Below are 14,799 nucleotides of genomic sequence, written 5' to 3'. Positions count from 1 at the left end.
CAAATGGGGCCTCAAAAAAAAGCGTAAGGTGTCCCCAATGCTGACCACATGTTTTGTAGTCTCAACCCCATCTCCCAGCTCCTCATCTGATCCACTGTCTCTCATGGATGCCACTTTGGTTGAACAGTCTTCGCGCTCTGCAATTACCCTTCCTTACTCACCAATGTATTTTACGATTAGAGCAACTGGAAGATACTCCGTTGGAAGACTTCTCTGCTGAGTAAATGACATGAATACCTACATTTGCTTGTTAGCTGACATGTTTTCACAGAGAACAGCGAGAACATCGCATTTTTGAAGCAGCTTTTAGATTCGTATCTCGGCCTTCTTGAGCGACTAAAAGATGGATCTGAAGAGGAAATTCTTCATGTTGGAGAACTGGTACAATCTGTTTCTCTGCAGTCAGAGCTCATGCTTACAATTGATCTTGTCATATACCATATTCCCGGGTGCAGATCCGAAGGTCCGGATCTCAGATCCGATCCAGATCCGATGGACATATCTGTCGTCGGTCCACAGATCTGATCTGATTCTTATTTCATGTCCTGTTCATATACCTCTAACTATCGTTCATCTCCTTTCTGTATTCCTGTACACCGGTATACCGGTTATCCTTTACTCCGTTATGCTTACTGATCCGCTTTAAACTTATACTTCATTCCCGGTTACGGTTCGTGATCCATCCGACTTACCAATACGCTGTGCACATACTTTGCTTATACTTCGTACATAGCCTCGCACCTTTGCTTATTGATCATTCAATTAGTTATCCATAGTATATAAACCCTTGTACATGAGCTGTAGTAGATCAGTTCGAATATCATCTTAGATTGCACTCATTCCATCTGGACTCTAAGTCCCTCCGTTATCCGTCCAGACTTGAGTGCGATACTCTTGTCTACTCTGAGACTTAGGATTGATTCCTATAGTCTATATATCCATCTCTGTCTTCGGACAGTCCTCACCCGTTAGTTTCTAGTTCAGATCTGATGCGGATTAGCCGTTACACTATACGTTCAATATCCGGAAGCCTTAACGGATCCATTACGATACTTATCCGTCTCACTAGACGCGATACTCTAGCACTCTGAAATAAGGGGCAAAGACTCGGGAAAGGGGCACAGCGCACGAGCTGAGGCCAAAGCCCTTCAGATCCAATACTACTTGAGTACGGTCTTAACAGATCTCCAGATTGGCAAAGGAGCCACAGGTGCCAGAGGTGATGACACAAAGACATTGAAGTCTGTGATACTCAATTGGATCTCTCCCAGGGGAGAAGCAATACAACCTCCATTGCATAGAAAACTCCAAGATCGACCATGGTTTTCAACCACGAACTCACCGGATCTCTCCTCTGTCCTGCTGGCTTGGACTGGAATGACCCTCCGTACGTTCTAGTGTCCTGGTATCTGTGCAGTACTGAAAATTTTTAATGCTTTTTGTAACAGGACAAAAGAGAACCTTCAAAATGGTGAAATGCTGGTCTGCAGGGACCAATGGCCTATCTTTTTGTATGCTAACCACATTTATGATCCTGAAGACCCATGGTGCGGTCTTCTTAGGAGCCGCTTGCTAATATATGTGAGTGCGCACCCATGTTTTCACATAATCCGCTCACTACATAGTATTTCATCAGGCCTACAAGCATGTTTTCACGTCTCTGAGTTCAGTTGACAGGGAGCCAAAAGCCACGCAATCTGGAAACGCTCATCTCCATGGCATGAATTCAGTCACCATAGCTTCTATGGCTTATATTGCAACTCAGGTTTGTCGAGTGTCACACTTCTGTAGCAGATTCATTTTGACATAAGGTTGAAGGTGCAATTTGCTCTAAGCTCATCCTCGGTGTTCTCGCAGACCAATACAACCACCAACTCCAAAACATTTTACCATAGTCTCCTTGACCTCATGGAAGACCCGGAGGAGTGTAAGGAAGTTGATGAGCTGCTGACCTGGTGGAACTGGTATTTTTAATCATATTTCACCCTATTGTCTAGGCTGATTATCACATATGCAGCCAAGTTTTTCCCGCTTCCTCCTGCTGCCAAAAGACCCATCAGTGCTAACAGCGCCTTATCCAAGATCCAACAAAGATGCATTGCTCTCAAATGAGGTACAAATCTGGACCTTGTCTCTTCGTAGTCTCTTCGTAGTCGCTATTTAAACATGTCTATCTATGCTTAATGTAATTGCTTTGGCTTGTATAACACAGCTAGCTCGCTGAGGTGAATGCATGACAAAAATGTGCAACATTGCTATCTAAGTAACTGGTTGTCATAGCATGCCACATCCATCGATCCTCTCTCCAATTGCCGTGACATGCAAGGGAGCCGACATCACACTTGTGATTGGATGAATGAAAATAGGAAGCAAAGATTGTAAGGTGTTCAAATACTCTATTCGACCACATCGTTCAGGAGAGTTTTGCAGATTTTTTTGCGCTGGCTCACCTCGCATGTGATGGACATACTTCATCAGTCAGCTGATACAGGGCACCGCGCTGTCATCCCTCCACACATTGCAACTAAAGCAACTCCATCTAAAAAATCTGGCCTTCGAAAGACTCCAACAATTAGACAGGATATGGAGCATGGAATATTGAACTAACCTTGTGTGTGGCTATCACAACTCATCGAGGTTGGGCTGGATGTTAATCCGCTGCTGCTCATAGTCTGAACTGTACGCTTAGCAGGCCCGAGCATCACAGGCTAACGTCACAACTACGTATCTATGCCAGCACTGTGAGAGTTGTTGTCGATGGTCCAGTGGCAAGCTCTGCTCACAAAACCTAATCACGCAGGTACAGCTTGGTACTGTGCTGTGGACGCTCAGCACCCTTGGGCTGTAGGTGGTCTTGATCCAACGTAATCCAGCCATATAAATATTTAGCTGACATCAGCGTTTGTTCAGAGATTGGGGAGTAAAAAATGAGAAACTAATTGTGCATACGGTTATAAATCTCACCGATGTTGGGTAGGATGACACTCTGCCTGCATTATGTAAGCATGCAGGCATGGCTTGGTACTGCACTGTAAACACTCAGCACCTTTTGGCTGTAGGCAGTATTGGTCCAATGCAGTCCAGCCATGTAAATATTTATCTGAGGCTAGCATTGGTTCACAGATTGTGGAGGAAGCAAAATAGTCCAAGGTTACATGTCATAACCAACGTGGGGCAGAATTGTAGCGTGTTGCTAGTGGTCTTCAAGTAGGTGACCATGGTTGCTCTTAGCAACTTCAACATAATTGTGTATTTGGTGTATTCCATCTAACTAAGTCCAGGTATTCAAAGGTTTCCCATGCGAGGTACAATTCTGATGGATATTATGGAAATTTTAGGCTAGATAAAGCTTTCTAACAATTCATTTTTTTTCGGGTCGGTTACCTGATGTGGCAGCATTGGTGATGGTGCTGGGTTGTGCTTCAATTTCTAGTGAGGTCAATGTTACATTTGTAGATCTTGTTAGCATCAGCAAACCAGAGGTGTACTTGACAACCCTGGACAACCCTGGACAGAGTCACAGAGCCCACAGCAAGGGTTCTCTCTGTACAGCCCTGTACAGTGCAAGTGTGACATTGTACAGTGCAAGTGTGACATTGTACAGTGCAAGTGTGACATTGTACAGAGCTGTACAGAGTGTTAGGTACTTCGGACAATACAATACAGAGCACAATTGGGTAGGCCAGACAGGAATATCACAGAATGCTCACAGAAAGTGCACAATAATTAAAACCAAACAAATCATCATTGCGTCGTACTACAAATAGGTATCCTACGGAAATACTAAAACACGATCAGTCTAGTTGGAGCTTCAAGCCCCAATCATGGCGCCTGTTTGGATCATTGCGAGTCAGAATTCTGTGCAGCCGTCAACAAATAACACAAATTAAGACAAGCTTGACCTGTACCCTGCAGCACAAGCCCATTTCTTTCGGGCGGCCCGGCATTTCTTGGCGTGATAGTGGTCCTTCTTTACATTGTTGTAGAGCTTGATGACATTGTCATAGATCGGTTGATATAACTCAGCCACGAATTTCATTTGCTTGTAGACGCCAGTCTTGTATTTGTTGATAGCAGCAGCAAGCTAGTTAGATGAGTGGGCGAAAATAATTATGAGCTTGGGATCACATACCGCAGTCGCTGTGAGCGTGACAGCACCCTCAGGAACAGCATCAGCGAATAAGTCTGGAAATGTCTTCACGAGCACATTCTTGCCCTTGTAAAAATAGGACATACAGAAGCTGCCCAGGGCCTTGTTCGCAAGGTTATTGGTCCTGCCCTAATACACACGTCCAAGTCAGTAAGTGCGCGGCCGGTTCTAATCAACTAACCAGTGCATCCACTCCATCCCATAGGAAACTACCATCCTGCAACAATGTTTTGACATTATCACGTACCTCCCACTCACAGTCATCCTCATCGTCAATATCATGCGGAAGAATTTCATAGTGAGCTAGAACAATTGGACGCGCAACCTTTTTCATCTCAGAACGCATAGTAGCACGATCGTCCCATAGCTACAGAATTGTCAGCATTGTCCAACAGAGTAAGAACAAAAAATACCAAGACTGCCATATCTGATTTGTGTTCATCCCAGTATCCGTCATCGACACCTATACCTTGAGATCCAAAATCATCGAGCGTTTCTAAGATATATTCGATGGCCTTGGTTTGGAGAAAATCGCTGCGCTTCGACGCTGTGCTAGTGAGTAAACCCAGGCGCAATTTCTTCTTTGCGGCCTCTAGAATGTCCCTCCAAGAAGGAGGATAGAAACGAATATTCTGTGCAGTCGATTTGACCGTCCACGTTCTCTTGCGTGGTACTACAACCTCCTCTTCTTTGGAAGGTTCAGCCAAATCTTGAGTAGTAGCACGTCGACGTAAATGCTCAAGCTTGTCTGGGTCGGGTATACGAGCGCGACGGTTCCTTGCGTGATGATCGTCGAGGACATCTTTGGTATTTCGTGAGTTACCAATAGCTCGAGAGTGTGTGCAAGTAGCTTCATCTGCATAAGTCAAGCAGGCAAGTCAGTAGCACAATGGACACAAACACGGGATATCTCACCATTGCTGCTATCATCTGAGGTGTCGTGATCCTTATTTGGGTCGTAAAGATCAGGTCTGCCACCAACATCCTGGTCCTCCACATTATCAATGCCATGGTCGTAGTCTGCATACACACCATTCCACTTGTCCGCATCAGAACTGTTAGCGTCCGCATCAGAACCGTTAGTGTCCGCACCAGAACCATTAGTGTCCGCGTCATGATCTCTTCCTGTGTCATAGCCCTCATCTCCATATAGAGGAGCCTCAGCGTCTGAAACATCCATTCGGGATGGACGAACGTAATCAGCATTTGCATCAGAGTCCAGGTCAGTAGGCAGATTGTTGTCATTAGTGGTGGTATGTTGAGGGAGGATGAGTTTGGAAACCAGTTGTGTACAACCAGAGTGAGAGCGTGGATAATCGTGTTTGCGCGAATGAGCACCAGTGAAGGTGCGTTCAGGAGGGACAGGTTTGGACGCTGCTATAGCACAACTAGTGTCAGAATATGAATCAGAACACGGATTGTCACAATTCCGTGAATTGGCACCAGTGAGGGTGTGTTCTGGGGTGTTGGGCTGGGAGGATGTATGAGCAAACCTAGACAGAGCACCGCTATAATTGCATTTGGGAGTCATAGCCATAAGTGAAGGTGGGACAAAGCCAAACCTTGAGTCAACACCACGGGAATGTAAAATAGGTCTGTCCTCCATGACACGCCTTTCATCCTGCGGTAAGCTGGAGCTTGAAGGACGCTTAGTCTTCTTGTTGCTCGATTTTGCTGTTCTTGTCGCCTGATATCAGCCTTGATTGGTCTTGCCCTTGGTTTGGGTCTGGGTGCCTCTGGCGCCATAAAATTTACAGGCTGGCTAGTTCAGCATGTCCTGGGCAGGGTTTTCCTTCACTGGCTGCTGTCGTTTCATCTGCGAACATTCCATCTTTTGAAGCTGGCCAAGGCGTCCACCTTGACCAATGTTACTTCGCTTAGAGCGACGTAGGTCTTCTACGGTACTACATATCAGTTTTGTTAGATAGAAATTAGTATACTTACCAAGATCAGCTGCTACTACTGGTCTTACGTTTACCCATCGAAAAATTGAATGTGAACACGAACACTGTCATAATGTGTTCATTTCACAGGCTAGTAGTGCTACACATTTGAAACTCCGCAAACGGAGTGCGGCGGAACATGGTGCTAGAGTATAGTATGTAGGTACAACAAAACAAATGATGCCAACAGAAGGCAGGGCCTACAAGAACAGTAGTAAGTGGTGAAACATATACATCTACAGAGAGAGCACGAAATTCGAAGGTTAAGTTTCATCCCCCTCACTGAGACCTACACATCCGAATCATCACTCGGCTCAGAGGAAGACTCGGTTCCAGACAGTGGCTAGTTCTGAGGAGGAAGTAGTCTCATCGCTAGCATTAGAGATGGATATGCTGGCTGATTGAGGGTTCGGCATTCTCTGGATTGTCCACCTGGACATGTCCAGAGGATAAGGCTCTCCTGATTGAGGGCCTGGTACTTGCATCTATGGTAGGATTGTCCACGCGATGATGCTTCGTGCCAGAGAATTGGCGATGGTACCAATCACAGTAGCGGAAGTGGGCGGTTTGAATAAACGGCCACTGACATGAAGGACTTGTCGAGCTCCCAATCGAATGTGAGCGTGCTGGGGGTGAGAAGATGCTGGTGATTTACATTGGATTCAATAGTGTCAAGGGTGTGGCTCATGGTGGCCTTCACGCGATCCATACCACGGTTCAATGCATCAGTGACATCACCCATGTTAATATCCGGAAATAGTGTCTGCAAATGTACATCAGCATACTAATATTCTCATTATCAAAACACTAGACTTACTCCATGCGCCGTAGGATCAGTGGTTACATCAATACGCTGATCTCCAGATTTAACCCAAACATAATATTCGACAGACTCGATGTCAATCCACTCATGCCCCAATGCTACCACAGGCCCGAATAACTTGTCGGCAGTGCGTGCAGGAGCGAAGGCACTGTAAGTCCGCACCGATCCCTCTTCGCGTGTCTCCTTCCAAGCATCAGAGTCTGCCTGTGGGGGTGGCAAATTTCTTTTTTTCTTTGACCAAGATCATAAGAATAAGAAGTAGTTCTTCGTGCGATAGAAGCACGTCTCCCACTTTTGCCATGATGGCAGGTCGAGACTGAGTGAATCCGGATTCGACCATCCAGAGAAGTTGGGTCTCAGCGGCTATTGTGGTTGTAGGCGTCATGGTTACCTGCATGTCAGGTATGGTGAAAATGTTTTTGGAGTAGATCCGACTGTTGGAAGAGACGCAGGTCTTCAAGAGCGTTCGGTTGTACTGAACGCTGTGGAGAGCTTGTGAGATGATGAAAGACATCTCGCTTGTGGTTTGTTCATGGACAGGGTGCGGAGAATACACGATGAGAATCATTCTGCGAGGAAAATACGACATCCTATGATGTTGATGTAAGACGATGTTTATGCAAATAAATACAATTGACACGACGTACTTTGTGTGATAGTTTGAAAATGTCAGAGAGTCCATGTGCTCCAAAACGCGTGCATGATCATCAGGAGAGACGTTGACAAAGCATACAGGCTCCACCCAGACCTGCTGAAGAGCATCTATGAGTTGCTTGTGGCACCCAGCTAGCAGCGAACTGTGAGAAACAACTGATCTCAGTGGGTAAGCACCCTTACCTGGTTCTGCAGTGATGACATTCGTGATGCCCAAAACCTGATCGTGTTGCACGACTGCAGTATCAGTTTGGGGCTTGGCTGCGATTGTTGGAGTTTCAGTCTCTGCCGCCACTGTTGAAGTATTCGATGGTTTGTCTATAGATTTGTAAAATAAGCAATCTATGCTGAGAGTAAGCAATCTATTAGCATACAAGTTACATCCGCAGGACGCAGGGTCTCTGTCTTAGTGCCACGTCGTCTTGATCTGCTAGAGATCCACGATGTCGTGGATAAGACGGGCATGCCCGAACTCAGTTCACTCTTCGTATCAGACGCGGGAGTTTTGCCTCTGGAGTTGCGAGTATAATAGTATGGGCCTCCAACAAGGTCTCCAAAGACCAGCAGCCATTATAGATTGTGGTAGGTACAAAGCAACGGATCCTGACGTGCAAGCCTACATAGTTCAAAGTTTGGGCGCTATGCCATCGACTCTCACGATGGGCTGGCCAATGAAAAAAAAACCCCATCAATCTGAAATAGTTAATACCCCCCTATCTGTCTATCTACCAGTCACATGAAGCGCAAAGAACAGCTCTTTGTTCCAGAACTTATTCAAGTAAAACTCTGTGGTATGGTTAATACTGCTTTGCATCGTTAATCGCGGATCAGCTTTTCGACCAAAACGCGGGATGAGATGGACGGGCGCCACAATCTGAGTGACTGGGATAACATCAGCCAATTTTGTCGTTATTCGCTCGTCGAGCACGCCTGAGGATATACATACCCGTAGATTCGTCGAGAGTCACAACGTCTAAACGTTCGACATATGCAAGATATGTTTGAGAATATGAAAGTGGTGTGATGGGACGAAAAATTAAACGAAGGTGAGCGACAAAGTGTCCTGTGTTGGTCAGAGATCAGTAGTGTGACAGTATAGGTATAAAAACATACCATCTAGGCCACTTTTTGGCCACTTGTGCGTGTCGCCTGTACTAACAATAACAGAGTCATATCGGCCATATGGCCAGGAATTTGAGGGCGGTTCAACAGTGTAGTGCTTGTGAGGGCTCAAGATGTTCAGGGTCATGAAAAGATTTTGACTGCATCCATATCTTGCACCATATTTGAATGCGTTCAAAGGGGAGGGGGCAGCCAGGGTGTGCACGGCGCCTGCCACCAACGACAAAATGATCAACATGGGCGTCATCCTGGTCGAGATGATCGGAGACTGCGGGACGAAGGTCAGGAAGAGAGAAGTGTTCAGAAGCCTTATCCACTGTCATTTTTGTGAGTGTGGGGTGATCGTTGAGATGGTAAGCATTGATTGAGGTTGAGAATGTTCGATAGGGATGGGGAGCTTGAGGATGGACACCGTTAATGAGGTCGCGTGCGCAAGCAAAGTAGTCCTTGACAAAATGGTGAGTGAGACCACCCTCATTGTCTTCGTCACTTTCATGACCTTCACGAATCCTCCTGCGCACGCATCTGCAGTGCGAGGTCAAAGCGCTCCACCCTATCGCAACGATCAAGGTGGCGACACACTTGCGCATCGTAGTCGTGATTGTTCCCTGCCCTCAATGGCTCCTTCACAACCCTGATATGTGCATGTTCAGTGGGGTCTGCAGACCACTGCATGATGGCACCATGTGAATAAATACTAGGTATTACCCCTTGCAGCAACTCAAGTTTTGGAATCACCCATGGCTTATCCTCACCCCTTTTCCCCCAACGAGCACCAGCATCAACAATGGAATGTTTGAGCCAGTGGAAGGCTTTAAAACAGCGGTCCAACTCCACCACTTGCTTGTCGGTGAAATGCGGGGCTTGAGCGAGGTATCTAAACTCTGCGAGAGCACGAATAGCGGATACGAAGTTGGCAGGGGCAACACCAGCAATCACGCCGATGATGTAACGTTGAACATTGCGATGGTCTCGTCCTGTGGCCTGCTTCAAAGTGGAGATCCCTTCCTTAAATGCATGGTAACCAGTGCACACCTGGAGCAGCGCAAAACGAAAATCAATTTCTTGTGAGCCAACCACCAATGTGCACCAGAGACGGTCATGGTCCCAGAACATCTTGTGAAGATGGTGAAGTAGCTCCAGAGTGAGGAAGGAAGAAGGATTGGCAGCCAGCCAATTCCTCCAGAATGGCAAGTCGACACCATTTAGATTATAATGCTTACATGCCTCAAAGAATGCGACAAGATCAGATGGTGAGATAGACGTGATAATGGCTGCGATATTGGCGAGGGTGGATGATCCATTACGAGGAGGGTGTCGGATTGGGTCTCCAAAGTCTTTGCGGGTAGCCATAGTGACAGACAATGAGTTTATCGTAGCGCATGCAACGACAAGCTCCTCTGGAGTATCCGCGACATAAGCAACAAGGGGGGTGAAGCAATACCTGCTAAATCCCTGTAGATCACTCATCATAATGCCAAGACGGGCTGCTTGCTTCAACGGCTCAACAACGAGGTCGATACATTGGTGGAGTAAGCGGTCTGCGAGAACCCCGCGCATGCGTTTGTTCCTGTGCACGAACTTTGCAACAGGAAGTAGAGCGAGTGGGATATAGGCATGTAAGGAGCCTTTGGCGCGCACACTGGGATCGATATTGGTGAGACTAACAAGAAGTGGATGTGCGTAACGGTTACCAGCGATGTTGCTGACCTTGGTCTTGTCCGAGGAGAGGACTACACCAAGGAGTAATGCACCTTCAGGTAGGTCTTTCTGTGATCCTGTTAGCCATGCGGACCAAAGAATTGAAACATGAGACCTTACCTGAAGGTTCCAAGCATGGTCACCTGTCATAAATCCATGATACACTTGGACAGCACGTTCAGCAGACTCGTAAACTTTGCGAGGGATGAAATCAAAGCTGGTAGCCAACAGTGGGTGGCTGAGAAGTGATTGTAAGCACTCAATTGTGTCCCGATAAAATATTCGGAGGATCTTTGTTGTTGGAAACTCGGTCGTAACTGTTTCATACTTCCATCGAGGCAGTGCTGGGAGCAATTCAGAGCGTCCTCGGAGTTCTCTCGAAGACCGAAACAACAATGGCAGCATTTTGGTCTGAACATACTAGTAAGTTCAGACCGAGTAATTTAGACAGAAGAACTCACAAATTCAAGATTAAGGTAATTGTCAATATCGGCCATGCTAAGATTAGACCGGAGAAGAAACGATGCCATCTCCCAGTCTGGTTCGCTAGCAAAAGGCCAGTATCAGGTTTTCCTTCCTCTCCATAGCATATTCATCCTCACTGAACTGGTCCATGAAGGTCTGTCCAATACCCCATGTCTTGCCTGCACCGTCGAAAACCTCCACTTCTTCACCGTAATCTGCCTGTAAACCACCCTCCGCTTCAATGTTTGCATCAAATACATGCTCCATACTAAACTCTGGGTCCAAGGTCAAATCCATATCTTTGTCGAGAGGACTTGGAACTCGTGCTGGCCTCGAGATGCGAACCAGGTTAGTACCATCCCACTTGTAACAGCGGGAAGAAGGCTGATTAAGATGTTGTAGAAACCGTCCCTCGTTTTTAAGGCGCTTGCCGCAGGATGGGCAACGCATATTGAAGACGTGAAGTAAGTCACAGTCCAATTCAATTTGGGTCGAATGGCTTATCGGTAATTTCTGGCATGACGTGAACCGTAACTACAATGTCAAAGTATCGTTCAAGCTATGCGTCATCATCACAATCATCCCGGTCATCTATTTTCTCACCTTCGACATTCAGAGGCCAAAAAACTTCAAGTTATACGACTCTTTCTGTAGATCTAGGCTCCGACGTTCCAGACGATACGTCTGAATACTCAGAAGTACATAATATGGTGAGTAATGAGTTTGATTCTAACACTTGCCTTGAACTAGAACTTTCTACAGCACAAATGCCATAATTCACAGGTCTGGCAATTCAGCACTCATACTACATCGATGCCAGAGACTTCAGAAGAAGCTGTGTACTTGCTCGAGATGGCACAAGCCGATCTCGAAGTTCGACGCCTCGAGAAGGACCTTGCTGAGCGAGTTCTTCATCAATTTTGCATGCGCAAACACCATCTACTTCTTCAAGCGAAGAAGGCGAAGAGAAAATTTGGAGATGCGGAAGCTCATGTAGGGCGCACACGTGCTCACTTGATGAGGTGTGGGTTTGTCTGCTCAGAACGCTCACTTTGGTCTCCTCGTCCTGCATCCATCAAATCAGGTAAACAAAATTATTTTAAAAATTACCATGCAGTGGCTGATGATCATGCGCTATTAGGATCTGTGTCTGTTTGACAATGGATTAGCGGTTATAGGTCTACAAATGTAAATGATTTGTACATACACGAGCAGACTCGATTGATCGTACCAGAACACACAATCGACTATCAACCCATCCTGGCGTATGTAACCTCTCGGTAGAAATGGTATTGCTCAGAAACGCGCGCGTGCGCGTCGTCGTGCTGCATCGTTGCTTCCTCAACCTAAGTCCAACTTCTCAATACATTTGAAAGCCACTGCATCCCCCGCATTCCATACAAACTGTTTGTCGTGGACGGTGAATCGAAGACAGTTTCCTCTGCGACCCACATATACAACAACATTTAATGGTAAGGTTTGACGCTAACGCAAACCATGCTCAACCTCTGGACTGATCCCTTCGCTCACAGTCGATTGTGCGCAGCGTTGTCGAAAGTGAGAACACGAAGATACACTGTCTATTTGCAGAGATGATGCCAATATAGTATTTCCTGAGTTGCTACTGTAAACACAATATATTGTCGTAGAGCCGACCGAAGGGGAGTCCTTGTATGTTTTAGCCTGAGTACTAGTGTCGAAGTACTTGATTCAAGTTGAATGAATATGGAGCTGTTAAACATATTCTCCGAGTGTCACTGGGTGTAGTACTCTCTATGTGAATAAATACGAGCAAGCATTGATTTATTTGTGAATTTACATCGCCGAGCAGTATGACCCTGTGCACTGTGCGAGACTGTATCACACTGTAGCCCTGTGTGCTCTGTGCGCTGTACCGCTGTGGGGCTGTGCCAGTTGTGTCGCTGTGGGAATCTTGTATCCAAAACGTGTGGTTTGCTGATGTGTCAGGCTGTCCGTGGAGACCAGTCAGCTTTGCCACCACCCATCAGCATCTTCAGAAACCAATATTAGTCTCATTGCAATATGACTGCAGATATTGATGTCCATGCATTCTATGTTGAAAAGGCTACCGCTGCCTCTTATCGGGTTGGGGGCTCAATCAACAATATCGGCCAGTTGAGAGCCAGTCTCCAGCGCCAGGCTAGTCTCAAGTTTGACAGAGAATGGTTACAACCTCCTGAAATCCATCCTGATCCAAGTTCTGTCCTTCTTGCTACAAGTAAGTCTGTTTCTGTTTCTGTTAACATGGATATTTATTCATACTGCCTCCAGATGTGCATGGTACCGCCATACTTGAAGATAATTCAATGACCCTCGAGAGCGTGTGCGATTCGGCAAACCACATTCTTGCTATCATTCCATCGCGGCAGTTAGACCCCTCCAATTCTCCCTCGGTCGCAGCAATCATGACCCAAACCTTGGCGAGTCCCGCCCACGGGAAACATCAAGAGTTAGTCAACCTAGTGCTATCAATGAGTAACGCACTCGAGCTCAAGGACCAGATGAGGAACGAGCAACAGGCCGACTTCCATGAAATACTGCAGACGTTTCAACGCGATCAATTGCAGAGGGACGAGGAGGCGAAACAACAGTTCCAGCGATACGCCAAGGATACAGAGCGACAACTAAAAGACACTCAGCGACAACTGAAAGACACTCAGCATCAAATCAGCCTCCTCAAGCAAGAACGCAGCCTTGACCAATCACGAATCAAATTTTTGGAGGACAGCTTGCAAGAAGATAGATCGCGGATCAAGGATCTGGAGGATGGTCAACAAGAGGATAAGTCACAGATCAAGGACCTGGAGGGATCGCTTAGGGAGGAGAAGAAGATCCGGATGGAGGAGGGGGAGATCGCGGAGAGAGAGAAGCTATCCATACTATTAAGGATCCAGGAGATTGAAGACGAGCACATTGAAACCGCTGGGTGGGTCAGCGGTGCGGTAAGTATCAAACATTTAATTCAATAATGGCGCTTGAACAATTGGTTAGGATACCAAACTCGTGGATCGCATCTTACTCCGCCACTTACTCGATCTCGCGCAAGCGAAGCTAGCCACTGCATCTGGACTTCCCAAGCGTGAAAACAACTTTCGCATTACGCAGTCATTCCTCTGGAGGGAGGCACTGGCTTCCTACCAAACATCTGCTGAGCGCTTGCAAGCTGCCCGTAAACTGTTGAATGCACCAGGGTTGACGCTTGACTCTGCGACGAAAAAATTCGTCTCATCCGACACCGGGATGAGTCTTGTGGTCCAGAAACCATCGCTGATCCGTGAGATGGGTGATAACGTAGCACACCCTAAGTACGTATCAAGGGATGCATACAAAAAAATAATCGCGCGGCACACTGTCACTGATAATCACGCCGGACTTCATGCTATCTTGGAGTATGTTAATCCTGTACCCCAGTCGAACTGATTTTGCATCATGTATCATTCACAGCATCGTATTTTTAGAATTTTCCTTCAGCACAAGTCAGGAGTACGAATAGGTAGATTTACCAATGTATGCGTATACCAATGGATTTTTAGTCATGTGTCAATGTATCACGTTCGGACTGACTTGACAACGCTTGTGATAATTCTCAGTGTACCCCGAGAGGTCAGTCAATGACAGCGGCCACATGATCTGTCTGGCAGTACTTACCGTTTTTGATTGTTACAACGTTAGAGTGACGGCTCTGTCGAGGCCAATCGGCTTGGGAGGCCGCTGCGACTCGATGACGGTCACCCTCGAATTGAAGAAAGTAAGTATAAAAGTGCTGCTGCCAGTGCAGCCGCAAGCTCGAGTCTGACTTTGGGTATGTGACTCATCCCAACTAATATGATCCTATCGCCGACTGCTGCTTTACTAGATGCTTACTCGCACAAATCTGCACTTACCTCGAGGCCGAACATTATGGCTGGATTATTTACCAT

General features: G+C 46.5%; 5 protein-coding genes across 5 annotated transcripts; 3 read left to right on the top strand and 2 right to left on the bottom strand.

Annotated features, from left to right (window-relative positions):
• Nucleotides 1–37: 37 nt before the first annotated feature.
• On the top strand, nucleotides 38–525 carry DFJ58DRAFT_739290 (uncharacterized protein; the record flags this gene model as incomplete). The annotated part of the gene is made up of 3 exons (XM_041387034.1): nucleotides 38–118; nucleotides 181–220; nucleotides 272–525. 3 exons carry the CDS (start codon nucleotides 38–40, stop codon nucleotides 523–525), a joined length of 375 nt encoding a protein of 124 aa, XP_041234752.1.
• Nucleotides 526–1,476: 951 nt separating this feature from the next.
• Nucleotides 1,477–2,112, top strand: DFJ58DRAFT_720189 (uncharacterized protein; the record flags this gene model as incomplete). Its single annotated transcript, XM_041384693.1, has 4 exons — nucleotides 1,477–1,581; nucleotides 1,637–1,774; nucleotides 1,819–1,964; nucleotides 1,998–2,112. The coding sequence occupies 4 exons, from the start codon at nucleotides 1,477–1,479 to the stop codon at nucleotides 2,110–2,112; spliced, it is 504 nt and encodes a 167-aa protein (XP_041234751.1).
• A 1,682-nt stretch (nucleotides 2,113–3,794) lies between these two features.
• DFJ58DRAFT_739288 (uncharacterized protein) lies at nucleotides 3,795–5,756 on the bottom strand (the record flags this gene model as incomplete). The annotated part of the gene is made up of 6 exons (XM_041387033.1): nucleotides 3,795–3,858; nucleotides 3,909–4,084; nucleotides 4,133–4,279; nucleotides 4,332–4,517; nucleotides 4,564–5,006; nucleotides 5,066–5,756. 6 exons carry the CDS (start codon nucleotides 5,754–5,756, stop codon nucleotides 3,795–3,797), a joined length of 1,707 nt encoding a protein of 568 aa, XP_041234750.1.
• A 715-nt stretch (nucleotides 5,757–6,471) lies between these two features.
• DFJ58DRAFT_739287 (uncharacterized protein) lies at nucleotides 6,472–11,308 on the bottom strand (the record flags this gene model as incomplete). The annotated part of the gene is made up of 14 exons (XM_041387032.1): nucleotides 6,472–6,675; nucleotides 6,749–6,856; nucleotides 6,911–7,099; nucleotides 7,155–7,506; nucleotides 7,564–7,702; nucleotides 7,754–7,888; nucleotides 8,300–8,452; nucleotides 8,517–8,633; nucleotides 8,684–8,960; nucleotides 9,010–9,217; nucleotides 9,273–10,462; nucleotides 10,514–10,804; nucleotides 10,855–10,931; nucleotides 10,996–11,308. The coding sequence occupies 14 exons, from the start codon at nucleotides 11,306–11,308 to the stop codon at nucleotides 6,472–6,474; spliced, it is 3,753 nt and encodes a 1,250-aa protein (XP_041234749.1).
• Nucleotides 11,309–13,870: 2,562 nt separating this feature from the next.
• DFJ58DRAFT_673268 (uncharacterized protein) lies at nucleotides 13,871–14,299 on the top strand (the record flags this gene model as incomplete). The annotated part of the gene is made up of 1 exon (XM_041383051.1): nucleotides 13,871–14,299. A coding segment is annotated over one exon (429 nt), but the record flags the coding sequence as incomplete, so codon positions are not given.
• Between the last annotated feature and the right edge of the window lie 500 nt (nucleotides 14,300–14,799).

Source organism: Suillus subalutaceus (assembly GCF_016647625.1).
Source record: "Suillus subalutaceus strain FC151 chromosome Unknown DFJ58scaffold_658, whole genome shotgun sequence".
NCBI lineage: Eukaryota > Fungi > Basidiomycota > Agaricomycetes > Boletales > Suillaceae > Suillus > Suillus subalutaceus.
Note: the sequence above shows the minus strand (reverse complement) of the source record. Positions and strands in the feature narration are given on the sequence as shown.